The sequence below is a fragment of the Doryrhamphus excisus genome, linkage group LG11 (assembly GCF_037039965.1).
Source record: "Doryrhamphus excisus strain RoL-2023G ecotype Guam linkage group LG11, RoL_Dexc_Guam_v1.1, whole genome shotgun sequence".
Lineage (NCBI taxonomy): Eukaryota > Metazoa > Chordata > Actinopteri > Syngnathiformes > Syngnathidae > Doryrhamphus > Doryrhamphus excisus.
The window spans coordinates 13441450-13463576 of record NC_136367.1 but is presented as its reverse complement, the minus strand read 5'-3'; the positions used below and the strand labels follow the sequence as shown (position 1 = coordinate 13463576).

The 22127-nt window shown below is 40.7% G+C and overlaps 1 protein-coding gene across 5 annotated transcripts in view; it reads left to right on the top strand.

Moving 5' to 3' along the window:
* Positions 1 to 22127, top strand: part of pde1cb (phosphodiesterase 1C, calmodulin-dependent b) — a 119017-nt gene that overhangs the window by 73477 nt on the left and 23413 nt on the right. For 4 of the 5 annotated variants that reach the window (XM_058065233.2, XM_058065234.2, XM_058065235.2 and 1 more), the window contains 5 exons: positions 12723 to 12836; positions 14547 to 14729; positions 16337 to 16403; positions 16525 to 16641; positions 18878 to 19018. In XM_058065233.2, coding sequence (XP_057921216.2) covers positions 12723 to 12836; positions 14547 to 14729; positions 16337 to 16403; positions 16525 to 16641; positions 18878 to 19018 — 622 coding nt within the window. Of the gene's footprint in view, positions 1 to 3514; positions 3579 to 12722; positions 12837 to 14546; positions 14730 to 16336; positions 16404 to 16524; positions 16642 to 18877; positions 19019 to 22127 lie in introns of all 5 variants that reach the window. The other variant, XM_078794781.1, reaches the window with a different exon arrangement.

Sequence of the window (22127 nt, the reverse complement as noted above, 5' to 3'; positions counted from 1 at the left end):
TAGCATGTTTTTGGGATGTGGGAGGAAACCGGAGTACCCGGAGAAAACCCACGCATGCATGGGGAGAACATGCAAACTCCACACAGAGATGGCCGAGGGTGGAATTGAACCCTGGTCTCCTAGCTGTGAGGTCTGCGTGCTACCCACTAGGCCGCCGCGCCGCCCGATATATATGTCATATAAATCGATATATCGATATAGTAGATGAATCGTTACAATCCTCCAACTGCACTACAGCTGGGGTGGGTCATTCATGTTTTAATCTCTGGGATTACACAGCGATTGCACCAATGTGCATTTGGGATTATATATTCCATGTCATTGGAGAGTGCATGTTTGACAGGATAGCATAGCTAGTTCTGTATTGACTGTATGCCCGCTGGATGCAAATCAAAAGTGCAGATTTGTTTCAGATTATGGTTGATGTTTTTTTTTTATTTTATTTTGTTGTGTGCGCTCTGGATTGAAATATCTCCTATGTCAGGTTTTGGTTACGTTTAGGGACAAAACATACGGTCAGTGTTGCATCTTGGGAGCTTCATGGACACGGAGCTGAGTTGGGGGTGGAGTGTAGATACGGTGAAAGACTATAAATAAGGTCGTGTGGTGTGTATGTTCCATTTCGGCAATGATCATCCCGTCCCAGTGTGAATTGTGGAGCTATAGCTCCTCGTCGAGGTCAATTAATGCACTTGGGTTGTTTTATTATCAGGCCACTGAACTCAGCTGATTACACGATGCTCTTTGGAACTTCCACCATTTATTCCCCTAATTTGACCGTCTGCTGCATTTGAACGCGCTCAAGTGAGGTCAAGGTATATTTCTGGATTATTGTATGTTATCTTCTTGCTTTTTTTTTTGGATAACCCACTTTATGCTATCTATGCAGTGACTCCTCATGTTTTCATGACTAGCCCTCTATGAGCTGTGGTCAAAATGCTTAGGAAGACAGGTTAGCATACATGTAATAGAGGTACAATAATCACTTTTTTATCACGCTTAATTGGTTCCAGACCCGATCGTATTAAGTGAATTTTCGCTAAGTAGATTCCTTCTTTAGAAAGTGAATATCTTGGTAGTTAGAGCATATAAAACGTGTTTATGACCTTGGAAATACAGTTTTAGCATTATTATTATTATTATCACTATTATTATTGTTGTTGTTATTATTATTATTATTAGTTTGCAATGCATTATTTGTTTTAGCATTATCATTATTTAGCATTATTAGAGCCCTCTAGATATGAACATACCCAATATACCCAATATGTTTTTTGTTGTTTTTATTGGCCCTTGTTGTCATATTAAAGAATATTTGGTTATTTGGTCAAATTCTAAAACTAGTTGCACTGCTCTCACAGCTTTCACATGCGCCTCCATTTTTGTTTCTTCTCACTGCTCCTCACCTTGCCCTCCCGACTATAATGGGAACCTCTCAGCTTTTACAAAACAAGCCAAAACACAATGGCAGCCAATCCATGTTTTCCACCTCCAATGCAAAGAAAGAGATTAATTCATTGATTAATTTCTACCGCTTAACTTCACGAAGGTCGCGGGGGGTGCTGGAGCCTATCCCAGCTGTCTTCCGGCGAGAGGCGGGGTACACCCTGGACTGGTGGCCAGCCAATCACAGGGCACATATAGACAAACAACCATTCACACTCACATTCATACCTATGGACAATTTGGAGTGGCCAATTAACCTAGCATGTTTTTGGAATGTGGGAGGAAACCGGAGTACCCGGAGAAAACTCATTCATGCAAACTCCACACAAAGATGGCCGAGGGTGGAATTGAACTCGGGGCGTCTCCTAGCTGTGATGTCTGCGAGTTAACCACTCGACCACCAACGACCTACTATTTAGGACTAAAAGTAATTATTAAATTGTAATTAGTTCTGGGGAGTGGTTAGCGCGCAGACCACACAGCTAGGAGATCAGGGTTCAATTCCACCCTCGGCCATCTCTGTGTGGAGTTTGCATGTTCTCCCCGTGGGTTTTCTCCGGGTACTCCGGTTTCCTCCCACATTCCAAAAACATGCTAGGTTAATTGGCCACTCCAAATTGTCCATAGGTATGAATGTGAGTGTGAATGGTTGTTTGTCTATATGTGCCCTGTGATTGGCTGGCCACCAGTCCAGGTTGCACCCTGCCTTTCGCCCGAAGACAGCTGGGATAGGCTCCAGCACCCCCGCGACCCTCGTGAGGAAAAAGCGGTAGAAAATGAATGAATGAATGAATTTATTCTGCTTTACTTTGTCTTTTAGCGGATGTTTTCTGTGGTATGTTTTTTTCCAGCAACCAAATGGTATCCGCTGGTGTTTTTCTTGTATTTTTGGGGGGGTTTAATCAAATGTAATTTGAGCCATTTGTAGTCTTGTTGCCATTGTTCCCATAGATGCTGGATACGCAGCCAGAAATGCTGCTTTTTTCCACATGTAGCTTGTAAAATAAGATGCAGTGCTGAGCATGACGCTAAAAGCCCATATGGCAGATGAACCAACCTTTTAAAACGATGACTTGGCTACTTGGTAAATCAAACACCCACCCTCTGCTGTCGGTGGCAAACACCGCATTGCTTTCACTGACGCTTACAAGAGGCAGGAAGTTCATTTCCTTCTTTTTACTCCAGTTTAGCATCTGGAGCTAAGCAGATGTGTATTTGCCCGAGTGTTTCAGCGTTTTTAGAGTGGCACATTGGCGTCTTATTTCATTTTCTAAAATCTGGGGACATTGCTGAAATCTAACCAGTGCGACGCCTCCTTTTTTCCCATACACTACATGACAAAGGAAGTAGAAGGTAGGCTCATACCTAAATGTCCTCTAACCAAATCAGTTTTTCTTGTAAGAAATAATGCCAATCCAATGAATCTGTTCCAGACACCCAAAAAAACACAAGATGCAATTTTTAATTTTTTAAATTTTTTTAATTTGTAATTTTTTTTATTTTTTTATTTTTTTATTTTTTATTTTTATTTTTTTTAATTATTTTTTTATTCTTTATTCTTTATTCTTTTTTTATTATTATTTAATTAGTGGTGTAGTGGTTAGTGTAGTGGAATTACTTCCCGCCTTCTTTATCAAAATGGTGGCAACTTTAAGTAAAACGAGTAAAACCCAGGGTAAAACCCCGAGTAAAACAGGTGACGATGCTGAAGGGGAATTCGGTTTCCATGCTAGCGTGATGCTAGCGTGATGTTATGAACACAGTTGGATTAATAACCCGACAAGATATGTGGTATATTGTACACTGTTGGCTAACCAAGGTTCCACTGTATAAGTACATACAGCAGAACCTTGGTTAGCCTCATTAAGGTCCAACTCTAACCAAAAACTACTCTAATGCAATCATTATTAGATTATAAAATAAGGCTACCTTTACATTCATTGAAGATGTGCTTGTAGCCAAAGAAACGATATGGCAGCATATGACACCACCTTCTTGTTTTGCCATATGTTATTTCTTGAGCTCAATAGTGTTTCTCACGTCAGGTCTCTGCTTTTCTTTTGATCAGGGCTGCAAAATAACCCAAAATGGAGCCAAAGAAAGCTGCAAGTGCCAGCATTTTGATAAAGAAGGTGAGGAATACTATTGAATTCAAGAAACAACTCATAAGAAAGGTGGTGTTTGTGTTGATCTCACTGTCACAGCGTGGTTTTTCATGTTTTTGTCTCACGTCGTCAATGAAATTAATCAAATTAATCAAATTAAATAAAAAATAAATTAAAAAATAATAAATTATTATTGTCATTTTTAGACTATTGAACACATCGGTATGCAAGCTGCGCACATCAAATTTATTCATTCATTCATTTTCTACCGCTTTTCCTCACGAGGGTATCGGGGGTGCTGGAGCCTATCCCAGCTGTCTTCGGGCGAGAGGCGGGGTACACTCTGGACTGGTGGCCAGCCAATCACAGGGCACATATAGACAAACAACCATTCACACTCACATTCATACATGCAGACAATAAACATGCATGTTTTTGGACGCATGCAACCTCCACACAGAGATGGCCAAGTGGAGATTCTAACCTACGTCTTCCTGACTGTGTGGCCAATCTGCTAACCACTTGACCACCGTGCAGCCTGATATATGTCATTCATTCATTAATTTTCTTCCGCTTTTTTCCTCACGAGGGTCGCAGGGGTGCTGGAGCCTATCCCAGCTTTCTTTGGGCGAGAGGCGGGGTACACCCTGGACTGGTGGCCAGCCAATCACAGGGCACATATAGACAAACAACCATTCACACTCACATTCATACCTATGGACAATTTGGAGTTGCTAATTAACCTAGCATGTTTTTGGAATGTGGTAGGAAACCGGAGTACACGGAGAAAACCCACGCATGCACGGGGAGAACATGCAAACTCCACACAGAGAGATGACCGAGGGTGGAATTGAACCCAGGTCTGCGCGCTAACCACTTGACCGCCGTGCAGCCCACATCAAAGATTTCTATATAGTCGGCACCGGTCTATAAGCTGTCACATGTCGTAACATGTGATATTTAGTACACAGAAAGATGTTTTTTTTTCAGACATTAATCAATTCAAGAAATAACTCACCGGCGACATTGGATCTCCTGACACCACTCAATGCTGTCAAGATCCACTGGCAGACCTGAGCTAAAGCCGCTGGATTTATCATCTTCAACCTGAAAGCGCATCACATGCACCTCTCTATGCATTCTCCATAATGAACAAGTGAGCCGCATCAATATCCACGTATACATGGACCCAAATATTCCAATTGCATTCGGTTTATTTGCTCAAACCGAAAGAATTGAACCTTTGTAAACACCAAGTGCCAATCCGAATGAATATATAATCGGATTCCCGGGGGTGGAATATTCCTTTACCCAATCTGATTGAGGTATCTTGTACCGGCTCAAACGGAAAGTTCTTTTTTGTGGTGTTTTTCTTCCTCTGTTGTTTATTGGCGGTTGGCGAGCAGCTTTCGTGTGCATTAGCGCCATCTGTGGAACAGAATCTCAACCCTTCTATACGCCATTCACAAGTCCAGTTTTATTGAAAAAAAATTATTAAAAAAAAATATATGACCAGTCCAGGGTGTACCCTGCCTCTCGCCCGAAGACAGCTGGGATAGGCTCCAGCACCCCCGCGACCCTCATGAGGAAAAAGTGGTAGAAAATGAATGAATGAATGAATGAATGACTATATCTATATAAAACATGTCCCGAATTTAATTATAAAATATTAGCAAGATTGAATTTGATCTTTTCCTGTTTAAATTTATCCCAGGTGCGTTCTTTTAGCGCATGCTCAGATATGACGTAACACGCAGATCCAGACGTTCTTCAGTTTTAAAAATGGAGGCGAGCAATCGGTACTGGACTGCTGTGGAAAGTTTGTTTTTGATTCAAACTAAATTTCAAGACTGGACGAACGAAAAACTGGCAATACGGAGTTATTCCAACAAGTGAAAGAAAAACTCGGGGAAGTCGGTATCACGTGATGTTAATGTTTACGTTTTACTGGGCATGCCTTATTGACTATTCTGGTTGATTATAGCGGCGCATGTAGACAAGATATTGGAATATTCCAATTCATTAACTTCAAACTTTATAATATAGTGGGTATAGCAGTGGATAATGAATGAATGAATGACTGAATTTAAAAATGTTTAGGAGCTACTGGCAGTTCATGAGCTATTATTGGCTTACAGCCACGCCCATATAAGGAAGTCCGCCCCTCTGTGACATCACAAAGGTGCACTTTTACCACGCCTTTTGAAACCAAGCGTTTTTGAGCCTTCCCAAATATCTTTTAGGGCTCACTTCCAAATGCCCTAACCTCATGATCTAAAACTTTGGTATGGTTTAACACCAGAATACAACATTCTAACTACATTTATAGGTCAGAAAAGTGGAAAAAGCATAATAGGTCCACTTTATAAAGGAATATGTTATAAGATGACCAAATCATAATAATGGATGATGATGGAAACGCTGCTGTTCATCCAATACAAAGTGGATACAATATGCGAGTATTTCATGCATAGTCAATATTTCATTTGATTGAGACTTTGACATGAGTGGGCTGCGTTCAGCCAACCACTGATCTTTTTTAAGGATTCTTCTGCCCCCCCACTCGCCAGACTTGTCACATCTGTCATCAACAGCCTCCCACGGGATAGGCTTTGTTTAGAACCGATATCGGAAATGTTCAAGGAGTCACCGCCATTGTTCCACAAAGCACACAAAAGAAGGTAATGTCATTTGATTATCAACAATCATTTAGTCTGCGCCACTGCAGATGCTCGCCCCCAACCCCCCCCAAAAAAGTGAAGTGTGGGTGTCGCTTTATAAGTTCTATTTACATAACGATAAGCTCCTAGACTTTTATTTTGTGAGGAAAAAGGATAAATAGCGGCACGGCGATCTAGTGGTTAGCACGCAGACCTCACAGCTAGGAGACCAGGGTTCAATTCCACCCTCAGCCATCTCTCTGTGTGGAGTTTGCATGTTCTCCCCGTGCATGCGTGGGTTTTCTTCCGGGTACTCCGGTTTCCTCCCACATTCCAAAAACATGCTAGGTTAATTGGCCACTCCAAATTGTCCATAGGTATGAATGTGAGTGTGAATGGTTGTTTGTCTATATGTGCCCTGTGATTGGCTGGCCACCAGTCCAGGGTGTACCCCGTCTTTCGCCTGAAGACAGCTGGGATAGGCTCCAGCACCCCCTGCGACCCTCGTGAGGATAAGCGGTAGAAAATGAGAAAATGAATAAATGAATAATTTTTTAATTTTTTAATTTTTTAATTTTTTAATTTTTTAATTTTTTAATTTTTTAATTTTTTAATTTTTTAATTTTTTAATTTTTTAACCTGTACAGTTCACAATTATAGTTTATATTTATATTTTTTATAGTATTATATTTATATATATAAATATATTATATATACGTATATATATATTATTATTATTATATATATTATATTTATATTTATTATAGTATAGTGAGGAAAAAGCGGTAGAAAATGAATGAATGAAAGGATAAATATGATCACACACCAACTTTCGATGGGACTTGTTGCTTCCTGCCATCTATCTTGTCTCGGATGAAGACGCTCGGGAAGTTTCTGGCGTTATTGATGAGGCGGCCGCAGGCACCAATCATGCGGCTGGACTCAGACATGGTCTTTTTACAGTCTTATCGGTGGGAAAAGCTGTGTGTGTTCCTCGAGCGCATGCTAAAAATCCGCTGGTGATTACATTGACCCCAGGCTATTGATTATGCACCGTCGAGGCAAGAGTGTCATTTGAACACAAGCGTTGACCGATTTCTGCATCCCGCCGCTGCGTTGGTTGCCCATTATGCCCCCCGCCCCCTTATTTCCTGCTGTGTTGAAAATACTCTTATCACGACAGAAAATGACTTTTTTATGATGAGCAGGGACAAATACATCACTTTTTTTTCTTTCGCCAAAGAACATTTTTACTCCATCTGTTCCAGCCTGCTGTTTGAATTTTTATTTATCTTTGTTTTGAATACATTAAAAAAAAGTAGAAATTAAATCATAAATTCTTTATTGCACTGCCAGGTACAGTCATGATAGTATGTAATGCTTACAGTATTTTGACGTATTTTCATCTGGACTTCTTTCCTGGGTGCATTGATTTCACATAGCCCAGTGGTTCCCAGACTTTTTACGTCTTTTGGACATGTGGAACTGTGAACTGATTATGTGATGTTGGAGGTGCTGGAGCCTATCCCAGCTGTGTTTGGGTGAGAGGCGGGGTACACCCTGGACTGGTGGCCAGCCAATCACAGGGCACATATAGACAAACAACATTCACACTCACATTCATACCTATGGACAATTTGGAGTGGCCAATTAACCTAGCATGTTTTTGGAATGTGGGAAGAAACCGGAGTACCCGGAGAAAACCCACGCATGCACGGGGAGAACATGCAAACTCCACACAGAGATGGCCGAGGGTGGAATTGAACCCTGGTCCCCTAGCTGTGAGGTCTGTGCGCTAACCACTCGACCTCCGTCATTGCAGTTATGTTGACATAAATACGTCCCTCTATAAAAGATTATGACAAAAACATAATCATAAAGCACATACGTACGCCCAGGTTTTGAATGCTGATTTTTGTGGAAGGAGATTTGTTTTTCTTCCTGTTCCTGCATATTAGCAAGGAGGCTCTGTGGCACACAGCTGCTCTTAATAACCACCATTAGTACACTCAAATTACATGAGCACTGATTCTGCCTTTCATGCAATCACTTCCTTATGACCCTTAAAATAGCCAGCCCACGATGCAGGAATTGGCGGCAGTGAGCAGAGAGGAGATGTATCGCTTATTAGTTGGGGTGTAATGGAACGGCGTCGTCACGGTTTGGTGCGTACCTTTGTTTTAACGGGGACTTCCACTTTTCTGACCTATAAATGTAGTTAGAATGATGTATTCCATTCTGTAAATTAAATTAAATTAAATTAAATTAAATTAAATTAAATTAAATTAAATTAAATTAAATTAAATTAAATTAAATTAAATTAAATTAAATTAAATTAATACATAAATAAATGAATAAAATGAAAAAAATAAATAAATGAAAAAAAAACAATAAAAAACGGTGTCAAACCATGCCACAGTTTCAGATAATGAGGTTTGCACATTTGGAAGTGAGCCCTGAAAGAAGTTTGGGATGGATCAAAACGCTCGGTTTCAGAGGGCGTTACAAAACTGTTTCTTTGTGATGTCACAGAGGAGCGGGCTTCTTTATGGGCGTGGCTGTAGACGCGATACACTCTTTGCCCTCCCCCAAGCTCTGCTTTTCTGTTTACGAGGAAAGCTCTGACAGAAGTTATTTTTAATTAATATTAAAAATATTTTCATATTGTCAACGACATTTCAAACGGGACTGTGAAATATCTGCTGCACTCTTGCTGAAGCCAGAAGTAAAATGTTGGACACGTTGTGCGTCCACACGACACCTCCACGTCCAGCTTCTGAGCTGTTGACAAAGTGTGTCCGACAGTGAGTGCTCCTCCTTGAACAGGTGAGGTTGGAGGAGCACCAGATGTGCCTACTTTTTGAGTTCATACACGATAAGTCAGGGGTCTCCATCCAGTTTGTAGTTAGGAAGCACTTTGGGCGTGTGACCAATCACAGTGGAGTAGCCGTGCCCAGAGGCGGGCCGTGGGTGGAATGAATTAAGACCATTTTGTCGGAAAGCACAAATCCAAGGAAATACAACTGAAATAGGTGCAGATTCTGGAAGATCTAGACCAGGGGTCTCAAACTCAATTTACCTGGGGGCCACTGGAGCTAGGGTCTGGGCAAGGCTGGGCCGCATCAGGTTTTCAAAAAAAATTTATTAAAAACAGAAAAATATACAAACTTTTTCAGTGCTTTGATTCTGATTTTCTACAATAAAAGCTCTGATAAAACATTCCACTGTTGTCAAATATCTTAATTTTTATTTTTCTGCACAAAATAAGATGAAAAATAAATAAACAAATCAAGAATAAAGAAAATCAATCAGTAATAAATAAATATATTATTGCCCTGTAGACATGACAAAACACGACTATATTCACATTTATACTATTTTTATTTACAACATATTGCGCAACTGCAGGGTCTTGAGACACATGCTAGTAACTCGCAAACTAGAGAGCTAGCGACCTAAACGGTAGCCTTCGAGTTATTTCCTTTAAACTTAAATAGCCAAAAACTTACCACTTCCACACGGATAGGGAGGATAACTATTAACAGTTATTTAACCTTTAACATGAACATTAATCAAACGTAATAATTTTTTCTGGGTACATGATACCATACAGCATCCATATCAAACTTGCACGGGCCGCACTAACATTAAACTTTCATATCAAGGCAGGGGCCTCAAACTAGTGTCCTGCGGGCCACATTTGGCCCGCGGGCCGCGTGTTTGAGACCCCTGATCTAGACAGTTCTGTGTAGATTGTTGGGTGTAGCTGTGGTCGAAAAATGAGCATAATAGGTCCCCTTTAAGGTTAGTACGCCTTGGTATCATACCAGGAAATCCAATAAGGAATACTACATGTATCCTTCCACTTCAGTTATTAGCATTAGCATTGTAGATATACAGTATTTGTACAATGGAAGCTTTTAAAGCAAGCTGAGTTGGTTTTATCGTTATTCGCTATTGACTCGTTAAATTATTCAGAGAAAGAGTTATGGGAAGGAAACGTAGACTAATAAGCCAAATGCCACCGGTCACAACAATTCTGATAAAACTGCTTGTTTGTCCGAATCTCATCTAGCGTCTTTGTCGACTGCCGTTGTTTGCAATCATTTTTGCTTTTGTTGATGCAACGATATAAGCCACGATAAAAGACACCGCCACTCATCATACCCCCCCCCCCCCCACACACACGTTTTTTCCCCCCTCTCTTATCAGTCCGAGGCTCGACATGATGGATTTGTGAGATTATAAACCAGAATTCCCAGGAGTGTGTGTTCTCTCACAAGGTTAATTTGTTGACCCTTTTGTGCGGGTAAAACTATAAAGAGATAACAATGAGCCGCCAGGCAGGGTCGGCATTGGCGGTCAAGCTGCTGTTTTATTCAACTACTCGTTATCGCAGAGCAAGACGGCGTGTCGGTCAAGTCTTGAGGTAGAAAATTGCTAGTGTTTATAGGGATGTCCACATCCACTTTTTTTGTCTTACAATCCGATTAGATTTTTTTTTTTTTAGGGTTGCTAATCCGGTACAGATTACTTTATTTTTATTTTTAATGATAATAAGCTTTTTTTTTACAAACATCATTTTGTGAAATAGATTATGGTTATGAACATAGCTCTTCAAAGCATTAAAACTAATGTAACAAAAGTATTGCATAAAATACACAGCATGTGAGTCAGGTGGCTAATGCAGCTTATCCTCACAAGGGTTGCAGGGGCGGGGGGGGGGGCTGCTGGAGCCTATCCCAACTGTCTTCGGGCGAGAGGCGGGGTCTCTCACCCTGGACTGGTGGCCAGCCAATCACAGGGCACATATAGACAAACAACCATTCACACTCACATTCATACCTATGGACAATTTGGAGTCGCTAATTAACCTAGCATGTTTTTGGAATCTGGGAGGAAACTGGAGTACCCAGAGAAAACCCACGCATGCACGGGGAGAACATGCAAACTCCACACAGAGATGATGGCCGAGGGTGGAATTGAACCCTGGTCTCCTAGCTGTGAGGTCTGACCACTGCACCATCACTGCTGACCTAACATACTGGAGTCAAAAACACAATATACATTCATTTACCATATAAAACTAAACAAGTGCTGGAGCTTATCCCAGCTGTCTTCGTGGGAGAGGTGGGGTCCACCCTGGACTGGTGGCCAGCCAATCACAGGGCACATATAGACAAACAACCATTCACACTCACATTCATACCTATGGACAATTTGGAGTCATGTTTTTGGAATGTGGAAGGAAACCGGAATAAACCCACGGGGAGAACATGGAAACTCCACACAGAGATTGCCGAGGGTGGAATTGAACTTGGGTCTCCTAACTGTGAGACCTGTGCGCTAACCACTCGAAAACATAAAATACTTTCAGGGCAGGACTACTCATTTAACATGGTAATAGATCAATTTGTGGCGTGATTTAGAATATATCATATATCATATTTATAGTATCATACGTATATATTGTAATTTATTGACGGTCTGTATTATTAACCAGCGTTTAGAGCTCCCCACAACATGACAAAGCAGTCCGGGCACAGTGAAGGGTAACTACCGCTGTACCTACTGTTGTAGACTGTTATCCAACGTCCAAAGTGAAACTAACTTCACCTGATACGACGATCGGACTGGGGCATCCCTAATCTTTTGAAGCATTCCTTTCATGTACTGTCTGTGAATATTGGCCTCTATCGGTTGTTGTCCCCCCCACACACACAAACAAAATGTAGCCTGACAGATGATTCTAAAGGATTGCCGTACACAGGAGCCTTTAATTAAGGGAAACAATATTGCCACTGTCAGGGAATCAATGAGAGCCTCTTTTGTCTCCCACCTATCTGCTAAATAATTCAATACCATGCAAAGCCCGGATGGTGGGCATTCACAGTCAACAAACACATGACCTCGAGTGCAGCAGGTGGTATCCTGCAAGAGGTCAGAGAACACAAAATACAAATGATTATTTTTTAACTCATTCATTAGTATTAGATGTGAAATGCCAGTGCAGTTTTATTTTGACCATGCATACAAGTTATGGTATATTTGAATACATCACATGTTACAATTCACAGTTCCACACGTCCACAAAGGTACATAGGAAGTAGCAAAACATTCATTCATTCATTCCAATCATAGCTGATTGGTCCAGGACTTCTTACACAATCTTAAGTGTATGAAAGGCCGAGCAGGGAAAGGAAGGGTACTTTTTTGCAGCTGTGCTGTAATAAGACCCGCTTACTTGTAGACATACAGGGACTGCAGATAAGCCCGGATGTCTGTATTAGGAATTGTTGTCAGGAATAAACAATCTGGTTCTCATGCTATGATTTGGTTCTTTAAGATTCCCTATTCCTCTATTCGAAACCCACTTAGAGTCCTCAGGGGGAGGATTTCTACATCACAAGACACTGTAGTAGACCTGATTCAGAAAAGGGTCATCATAGGTTATATGAAGACGGCAGAGGCGATAATCCCATTTGTGAAGTGGCTGTTATCTTTCTTTTAGATTAAGATGTCTGGTCAAACAGCTGGAGAGAGGAGAGGCTTCCCTGGCGGACCTCAAGAAGAACTTGGAGTATGCGGCTTCTGTGTTGGAATCGGTCTACATCGAGGAGACCAGGTGAGATTTCATTCACCATGATACATGATGTGGGATGCTTAATTTTTGATTATTTTTTTATGTGAGGTATACAAAGGGTTTGTTCACATATGATTAAAAATTACAAAGAAAAAAGATACTTGGTGCAAACTTTGGTGCGGTTCACTTAGCATTAACATGGAACCAAAAGCAGCATTTGTGACGTATTGAGACTCAAAACTGGATTATTGTACCAGCCTCTTCATTGGGATCCCTGCAAAGCAGCGCCTCCTATTGGCAACAGGATAAATTTTGTGATCTACATCAGCTGTTTTCTGGCAGGAGATTCATCAGATGAACATCAAGGTCACAAGGTCACTGACTGACAGACTGATGAAGCCTATTAATGGACCATGATGCGGGAAAAGCGCACGTGGTGGGCGTGGCATGACGGCGAATGTTCAGGCCTCGCCATTGACCATCAAAGGGTCATAATTCGCCCGCAGAAGGTCGCATGTGGTTGAAAACTTATACGGGAGGTCAGAGTCTCGGCCTGAGCGCCCTGGTGGGGCTTCCATATGAAACTAATCCAAATTGACTCACTAGCGCCACCTAGAAGTTTTACAATAATTATCCCTCGCCACCCGTTGCACGGATCGTCATGATTTTCTGGAGAGACATCACTCATGATAGGACGCACAAAAAAGTCTCAAGAACCCATGTTCAAAAACTAACAGGAAGTCGGCCATTTTGGATGGCGGCAACGATTTGGGGGCAAAAGTAGGGGTCGTGTCTCCACGAACTCCTCCTAGGGGGTTTGACCAAATTAGCCCAATGTCGCATCAACAGATACTAGACGGATAGGCGATGTTAAATTGCGAAGGATTTTGGGCTGCTCCATAGAATGTGGGCGTGGCACGCCAACAAACTTTGATGTTTGGATTCTGACGTTGCCTTGAACGCAATGTACATCAGGGTCAATACACAGTATAACTGACAGACTGATGAAGTCAATTGATGGACCATGTGGTATTACAGTACATTCAAAACAGGTCTGCCAGAGTCCTAATGTCCTAATGAAGGTCAGGAAATGTCAACACAACACCCCCCACCCTAAAATCGTTGCCTTGGATCTTTTTTTCTCATCACAGATTGAATACAGACCCCTTGTGTTCACTCGTAATTGCCACACAGGTACCAACAACAAGAAGTACTCAGTCCCCAAACTGATCAGTAGGTTTCTTACACCAGGCGCCGTACCACCAAGGTTGCTACCATAGCATTCACACTCACTGTACCATCAGAGCAAACGCAGCTGAATGACACATATGAGGTTGGGACAGTGTATGTCAACCGATTATTGTGGTTCCGCAGTCCGAGATTATGGAATTATGTAAACCTCTCGTCATCTGGATCCAAGTAGATTAGGGCTGGCGATGGCACGAGCACCCCAGGATGGAGGAGGGATGAACAATCCAATGATGAATTATGGCCGTGATACAGGCGCTGTCTCCTTGCTATTCCAGCTTGGATTTGGTTCAAAGGGGCGGTGGCTTTGCCAGCACATGTCAACAAGGAGAATTATGTCACACAATTGGATTTGAAGAGCACATAGTGGTGTTTTGAAGAAAGCGGGGCTGCTTCGGGCGTTACGTAAGATGTGGTGATGTTTGATGGACAGCGCACTAGGATTTGGCCGTTGATCCGCTGTCAGACTGTTATCTATTTTACCCCGTTTTACCTCTCTTTCAGGCGCTTGGTGGACACGGAGGATGAGCTCAGTGACATCCAGTCGGAGTCAGTACCCTCGGAGGTGCGCGACTGGCTGGCCTCCACCTTCACTCGGCAGATGGGCTTGATGCTGCGTCGCAATGAGGAGAAACCTCGCTTCCGCAGCATTGTCCATGCCGTACAGGCTGGAATATTTGTTGAAAGGTAAATAATAAAAATAAGAATAATACGCTACAAAGCTTTATGCTTATTAGATTGTATTTTCACAACATTCATTCATTCATTTTCTACCGCTTATCTGCGGGGGTGCTGGAGCCTATCCCAGCTGTCTTCGGGCGAGAGGCGGGGTACACCCTGGACTGGTGGCCAGCCAATCACAGGGCACATATAGACAAACAACCATTCACACTCACATTCATACCTATGGACAATTTGGAGTCGCTAATTAACCTAGCATATTTTCTGAGCATCAAATGTGGGAAATATTTATCATTTGCTCCACAATTTGTGTGCTACCGACATATGAGCTGTAAGTTTTATCTTTTTTTTTCCTTCAGGCTAACCTAGCACGACGCTGCTGTTAAAATGCGAGTGTGTTGTTAGCACTGTAGCTCAGATAGCTACTGTATGCTAGTGTTGCTAACACCGGCATCTAATGTTACTTTGTGGTATGTGATATATGCCGATATTTATTACGTTTGGTGCAGTTACAGTGTACAATAACTCTCTTTTATTGGTTCCACACCCGGCCATCAGTGAATTTCCACAAAATAGGATTGCTTTCATTTATAAAATGAATAATTTCATAGTTTTTCATAGAGAACCTACTGTATTTCCTACCTTCCAAATACATTTTTTTAACATTATTAGACCCTTTTAGACATGAAATAACACGCCTCTAGTCATCTTTACCCTCACCAATATAACAGAAATAATCAGAGTAAATAACCCATTTAAGACATAAGACTTGAAAAGGGGGGGGGGTCTGTTTTGAGATAATTAAAATTATTATTATGTTATTTGGACATAACAAGGGGCGGTATGCATGTCTCATATGCATATTTTTGGCTAATAATAGGCCATATTTAACCATGACAGAACATCATTTATGAATATATTTTGAAAACATCTGATAGAGTGAAGCTGGGAGGACTGTACTATATTTGTAAAAAATCATAATAGGCCATATTTAACCTTGACAGAACATCATTTATGAATATATTTTAAAAAAAACATCTGATAGAGTGAAGCTGGGAGGACTGTACTATATTTGTAAAAAATCATAATAGGCCATATTTAACCTAGACAGAACATCATTTATGAATATATTTTGAAAACATCTGATAGAGTGAAACTGGGAGGACTGTACTATATTTGTAAAAAAGTCATAATAGGCCATATTTAACCATGACAGAACATCATTTATGAATATATTTTGAAAACATCTGATAGTGAAGCTGAGAAGACTGTACTATATTCGTAAAAAGTCTATGAAATACTCAATGACGCTTGGTGTAGACACACTACCAGCAACAAACACAGCTCATTAACATTAAAGCTACAGACACACCAAATGGTGAAATGTGAGAAATGCTAGAATTTTTGTAACAACAAAAATCCAGATGCTTCAGTCGTCATCCTCGTCATCTTTAGTCACGGTCACGTTTGTTCGAGTGTATTTGTGTAGATTTGCAGCTTAACGAGCAATCAACCCAAGCTGTGGTTTCGGGCCACTTTGGTGTTTATGCTCAGTGTTTTTTATTTATTTATTTATTTATGTGTGTTTGATGTGTTTTATCTCATCCAAACAGGATGTACCGGCGCACCTCCAATTTGGTGGGACTCAGCTACCCGCCTTCCGTTATATCTGTGCTGAAGGTATGAACACGTGCCCCTCCAATGCAACCACATCACAGGATTTAGGGAGTGCACCCCCACCACAATTTCTGTGAAAAATGAACACATAATGATTTGTACTCCTTTTTTTTCCCCCACACAGAATGTTGACAAGTGGTCATTTGATGTATTCGCTTTAAATGAAGTCAGCAGCGAACATTCACTTAAGTTTATTTTCTACGAGTTGCTCACCAGATATGACCTCATCAGCCGCTTCAAGGTAAAGATTATTATCTATTTTGGTCATTTCTATGAAAAAAAAACAAACAAGGAGTTGTTGCTGTTGTTATGTATGAAGGAGGTCGGATATACTGCATTAGATCTGCTGAGGACATGACTAATGATGGGGGGGGGGCAATATGAACGGGCCATCACAGCCCAAATGATGCACAATCCATCTTGCCGCAGTAGGCTCACTTGCTGCAGGGGATGTCTATCATAGGATGTACAACTGGTGGCCTGCGGCCCTTATCTGTCCCGTGAATGATACCGTACTGTCCCACATGGGTCAAAACATTGTAGCAAGTACTGCAATTGATTTATAAAAAATACACAGAGCACTTCGGTCATACAGAGGATCTTTGACAAGCGGTTTTGCAGTACATCTTCAAATAACTAAGTGCTCTGTCATATAGAGAGGATCTTTGAGTGTTTTTTTTTGGAGTAGATCCTTAAAAACAGCAGAGCATTACTTGCAAACTTTGAAAATCTAGAAAATTTTTGACTGGCATTTTTGTCATAGTTCCTTAAAAACAGCCGAGTGCTCCTGTCATATAGATATTTTTTATTGATTAAAAAAAAAAAATAGTATTGATTTTTTTTTAACAAAAAAAAAATCTCTGACAAATTTCATCTTCTTCTGTCATATAGACAATCCTTGATCCGGTGGCGTCATTAGGACTATTTTAGGGGGTCTTCAGACCCCCTAAAATGTTCTTAATCCCCCCTAAATAATTTGATATTATTTATTGATTTAAAAAAAAATGTATTGATTTTTTTGTTTTTTTTACAAAAAAAATCTCTGACAAATTTCCTCTGCTTCTGTCATATAGACAATCCTTGATCCAGTGGCGCCATTAGATCTATTTTAGGGGGTCTTCATTCTCCCCTAAAATGTTCTTAAGCCCCTCTAAATAATTTGATATTTTTTATTGATTTTTAAAAAAAAATTATTGATTTTTTTTTAACAAAAAACAATCTCTGACAAATTTCATCTGTTTCTGTCATATAGACAATCCTTGATGCAGTGGTGTCATTAGGCCCATTTTAGGGGGTCTTCATTGCCCCTAAAATGTTCTTAAGCCCCCCCTAAATAATTTGATATTTTAATTGATTTTTTTTTTAATTATTGAATTTTTTTTAACAAAAAAAAAATCTCTGACAAATTTCATCTGCTTCTGTCATATAGACAATCCTTGATCCAGTGGTGTCATTAGGCCTATTTTAGGGGGTCTTCATTACCCCTAAAATGTTTGTAAGCCCCCCTAAATAATTTGATATTTTTTATTGATTTTTTAATAAAATTTTACTGATTTTTTTTTTAACAAAAAACAATCTCTGACAAATTTCATCTGCTTCTGTCATATAGACAATCCTTGATCCAGTGGCGTCATTAGGGGGTCTTCATTCCCCCTAAAATGTTCTTAATTCCCCCTAAATAATTAGATATTTTTTATTGATTAAAAAAAATATATTGTTTTTTTTTTTTTTACAAAACCAATTTATAATTAATAGGGCAAAAGCAGGCTAATAAGCAAGCCAATAAGCAGGTTAGTACTAGCCTACTACTACTAGTAGTAGTAGTAGTAATCAGAAGAAGAAGAATGATGATAGTAATAATAATAGGCTAATTAATAATATAATAATGATTATTATATAATTGATGGTTGCAGAGCTTGAGCAGCGGTTTCGCAGTGTAGATTGTGTGTACTTGTGTAAATTTATTGGTGGCCTAAAACAATTGAATATCTCTACTAAATCTATCCAAAAGTGGGAAAGGTATATCCCAGTTCTTGTTCCTTATTTGTTTTTTGGATTTTTTTGGATTTTATTGATTTTTTTTTAATGTCTACTACATTCATTGATATCCTGTGCATCTCCAGGGGGCTGAGCCCCCCCGTCCTCAGAACCCAGTTTCAATTAGATCCTTAAAAGTAGCTGAGAAGTCTTGTCATATAGAGGATCTTTGACTAATGTTTTTGCAGTAGGTCCTTAAACACAGCAGAAGCCACTTTGCTGTATGTAGGGTCTTTGACTAGCATCTTTGCAGTAGATGTTATAAAAAGAATAGAGCGCTCCTATCACTTCGAGGATCTTTGACTGGCATTGCTTCTGACGTAAGTAAGAATGTTTAGCACGATGATATGGTACACATCATTCAAATAAAAACATTTCTTTTTGAGTCTGATCAGAACAAGTCCAACATGCTAACATGTTATTTTGACTTTTCTTACCAGATCCCAATTTCTGCCGTGGTGTCGTTTGTGGAGGCTCTGGAAGTGGGATATAGCAAGCATAAAAACCCGTACCACAACCTGATACATGCTGCCGATGTCACGCAGACTGTTCATTACTTGTTACTCAAGACTGGCATGGTGGTGAGTAAACCATCACACACACCTGACCATTTCATTTTTACTTTCATTTTCCTACGATAATAATCCCTTGTTTATCACGGTTCATTGGTTTGACCACATTAAATAAATTTCCGCAATAAAGTGAATACATTAAATATTTTCATAGTAATATTTTCATACAGGGCTGCATGGTAGTTGAGTGGTTAGCACTCAGGCCTCAAAGCAAGGTTATCCGAGTTAAATTCCACCCTCGACCATCTCTGTGTGGAGTTTGCATGTTCTCCCCGTGCATGCGTGGGTTTTCTCCGGGTACTCCGGTTTCCTCCTACATTTCAAAAACATGCTAGGTTAATTAGCGACTCCAAATTGTCCATAGGTATGAATGTGAGTATGAATGGTTGTTTGTTTATATGTGCCCTGTGATTGGCTGGTGACCAGTCTAACCCTCGTGAGGATAAGCGGTAGAAAATGAATAAATTTTCATACAAAACCTGTTTTAACATTATTAGAGCCCTTATAGCTCCTAAAGAAATAACACCATAATAAACACTTTTATTATTTGTTTACATCGCATTTCTCAGAGAGCCCTGCAGAGACGTAACAGAACTAGCACTTGCAAAGCAAGCTGCCGAGCTAACTTGTTACCAGTTCCAATTGACTTCTTCTAAACTTAGTGTTTCAAACAGAGAGGTGAAGGAAACAAAAACCACTTCCACATGGAATGAGAGGAGAACCTTTTTGTCCTCTCCATCTCAGCCATGGCATGTCGGCTCGTTCCTGCCATCTCCATGTAGTGTGAAGGTGATATCATCTAATGTCATGTCGCAAAACATTACTGATGTTACTGAAGTGACCACTGTGCTGCATATAACTTGTTTTTCAATATTTTGTAGGCCATAGTATACTACAAAATTATTTTGCGATTTAGTGAATATTTGAAAATATTGAGTCATTACTGTACTTACCTTTTGAAGTCATGTCATGATGTAGCTATTCTTCATGAAATAACCCCCCCCCCCCCCCCCCCAACACACGAAACAACCTCAAGTCTCCTTGGGGTGTATGCTGGTGTATACTCTATTCCAGCCAGCCAGCCAGCCAGCCCAGCTCCCACTGTTTTTATTTCATCACCTTAATAAGGTGGCCATGACAGCTGTCCACATGCCGCCTTTTCCCTGGAGAGGAAAGAACATTACTGCTGGAGCCGTGCTTCTCCTGGGAGAGCCGCCGAAGAGCATTTATCATTCCGCACGCCCTCCAGACGCCATTAAATCAACAATCAACAAGTCATTCATAAAGCAAGGCCTTCACAAGGAAATATACGGGGGGATCGGCCATCTTGTTGTTAATGACCCCCCCCCCCCATCCCTATGTTGGTTAGTGAAAGATATCGATCAGGCTCCATAAAGCCCCCTTTACATACATGAGTGCACTCCGATGAACACGGCGCTCACACCGAAGTACCCACTAGCAGCTGTGTGTGTAGTCGTGTGTGTGCGCAACGTGAATACACGGATTGAAGGTTAATAAAAGCTCATGCATGAACGGTCAAGTTTCTTTTCAATACTCATTTCATACACAGGGTTACAGTGTGCAACGCACATGCAAAATAATATAAATACAGTGGAAATAATGTATGTAAAATGTATTCCTGATTAGTTGTTTTTTTGCATGTTGGTCACACTTCAATATTTAAATATTAGTCAATGAACTACATGGCCCTGTGTGAAAAAGTGATTGCCCCTTGAAGCTAATAACTGGTTGGGCCACTTCAGCAGCAACAACTGCAATCAAGCATTTGCAATAACTTGCAATGAGTCTCTTACAGCGCTGTGGAGGAATTTCGGCCCACTCATCTTTGCAGAATTGTTGTCATTCAGCCACAATGGAGGCTTTTCCAGCATGAAGCGTTTTGCATAAGGCCTTTTGTTTTTCTTCAGCCAATCAGATGTGGACTTGCTGGTGTGTTTTGGATCATTTTCCTACTGCAGAACCCAGATGGCCGAACATTGTCCTAGCAAAATTCCTGGGTCCATTTATCATAGGAAGTCTTCAGGTCCTGAAACAACCAAACAGTACCAGACCATCTCACTGCCACCACCATATTTTCCTGTTGATTTGATGTTCTTTTTATGCAATGCGGTGTTACTTTTACAGTTACTTTTCGATGTAATGGGACACACACCTGCCAAAAAGAGTATTTTCCCAAGGGTCTTGGGGATCATCTAGGTGTTTTCTGGCCTGATTGTTCTTTTGGTGGAGTCATGAACGGACTTTAACTGACGCAAGGGAGGCCTGCCATTCGTTGGATGTTGCTGTGGGGTCTTTTGTGAGCAGCAACAACTGCAATCAAGCATTTGCAATAACTTGCAATGAGTCTCTTACAGCACTGTGGAGGAATTTCGGCCCACTCATCTTTGCAGAATTGTTGTCATTCAGCCACAATGGAGGCTTTTCCAGCATGAAGCCTTTTTAAGGTCATGCCACAGGTCAGGACTTTGACTAGGCCTTTTGTTTTTCTTCAGCCAATCAGAGGTGGACTTGCTGGTGTGTTTTGGATCATTGTCCTGCTGCAGAACCCAAGTTGGTTTCAGTTTTGAGGTCACAAACAGATGGCCGGACATTGTCCTAGCAGAATTCATGGGTCCATTTATCATAGGAAGTCTTCAAGGTCCTGAAACAACCAAACAGTACCAGACCATCTCACTACCACCACCATATTTTACTGTTGGTATGATGTTTTTTTTTATTTAATGCAGCGTTACTTTTACAGTTACTTTTCGATGTAATGGGACACGCACCTGCCAAAAAGTTCAAGTTTTGTCTTGTCAGACCACAGAGTATTTTCCCAAAGGTCTTGGGGATCATCTAGGTGTTTTCTGGCCTTATTGTTCTTTTGGTGGAGTCATGAACGGACTTTAACTGACGCAAGGGAGGCCTGCCATTCGTTGGATGTTGCTGTGGGGTCTTTAGTGAGCAGTAACAACTGCAATCAAGCATTTGCAATAACTTGCAATGAGTCTCTTACAGCGCTGTGGAGGAATTTCGGACATTGTCCTTCAGGATTTTTTGGTAGACAGCAGAATTCATGCTTCCATTTATCAGAGAAAGTCTTCCAGGTCCTGAAACA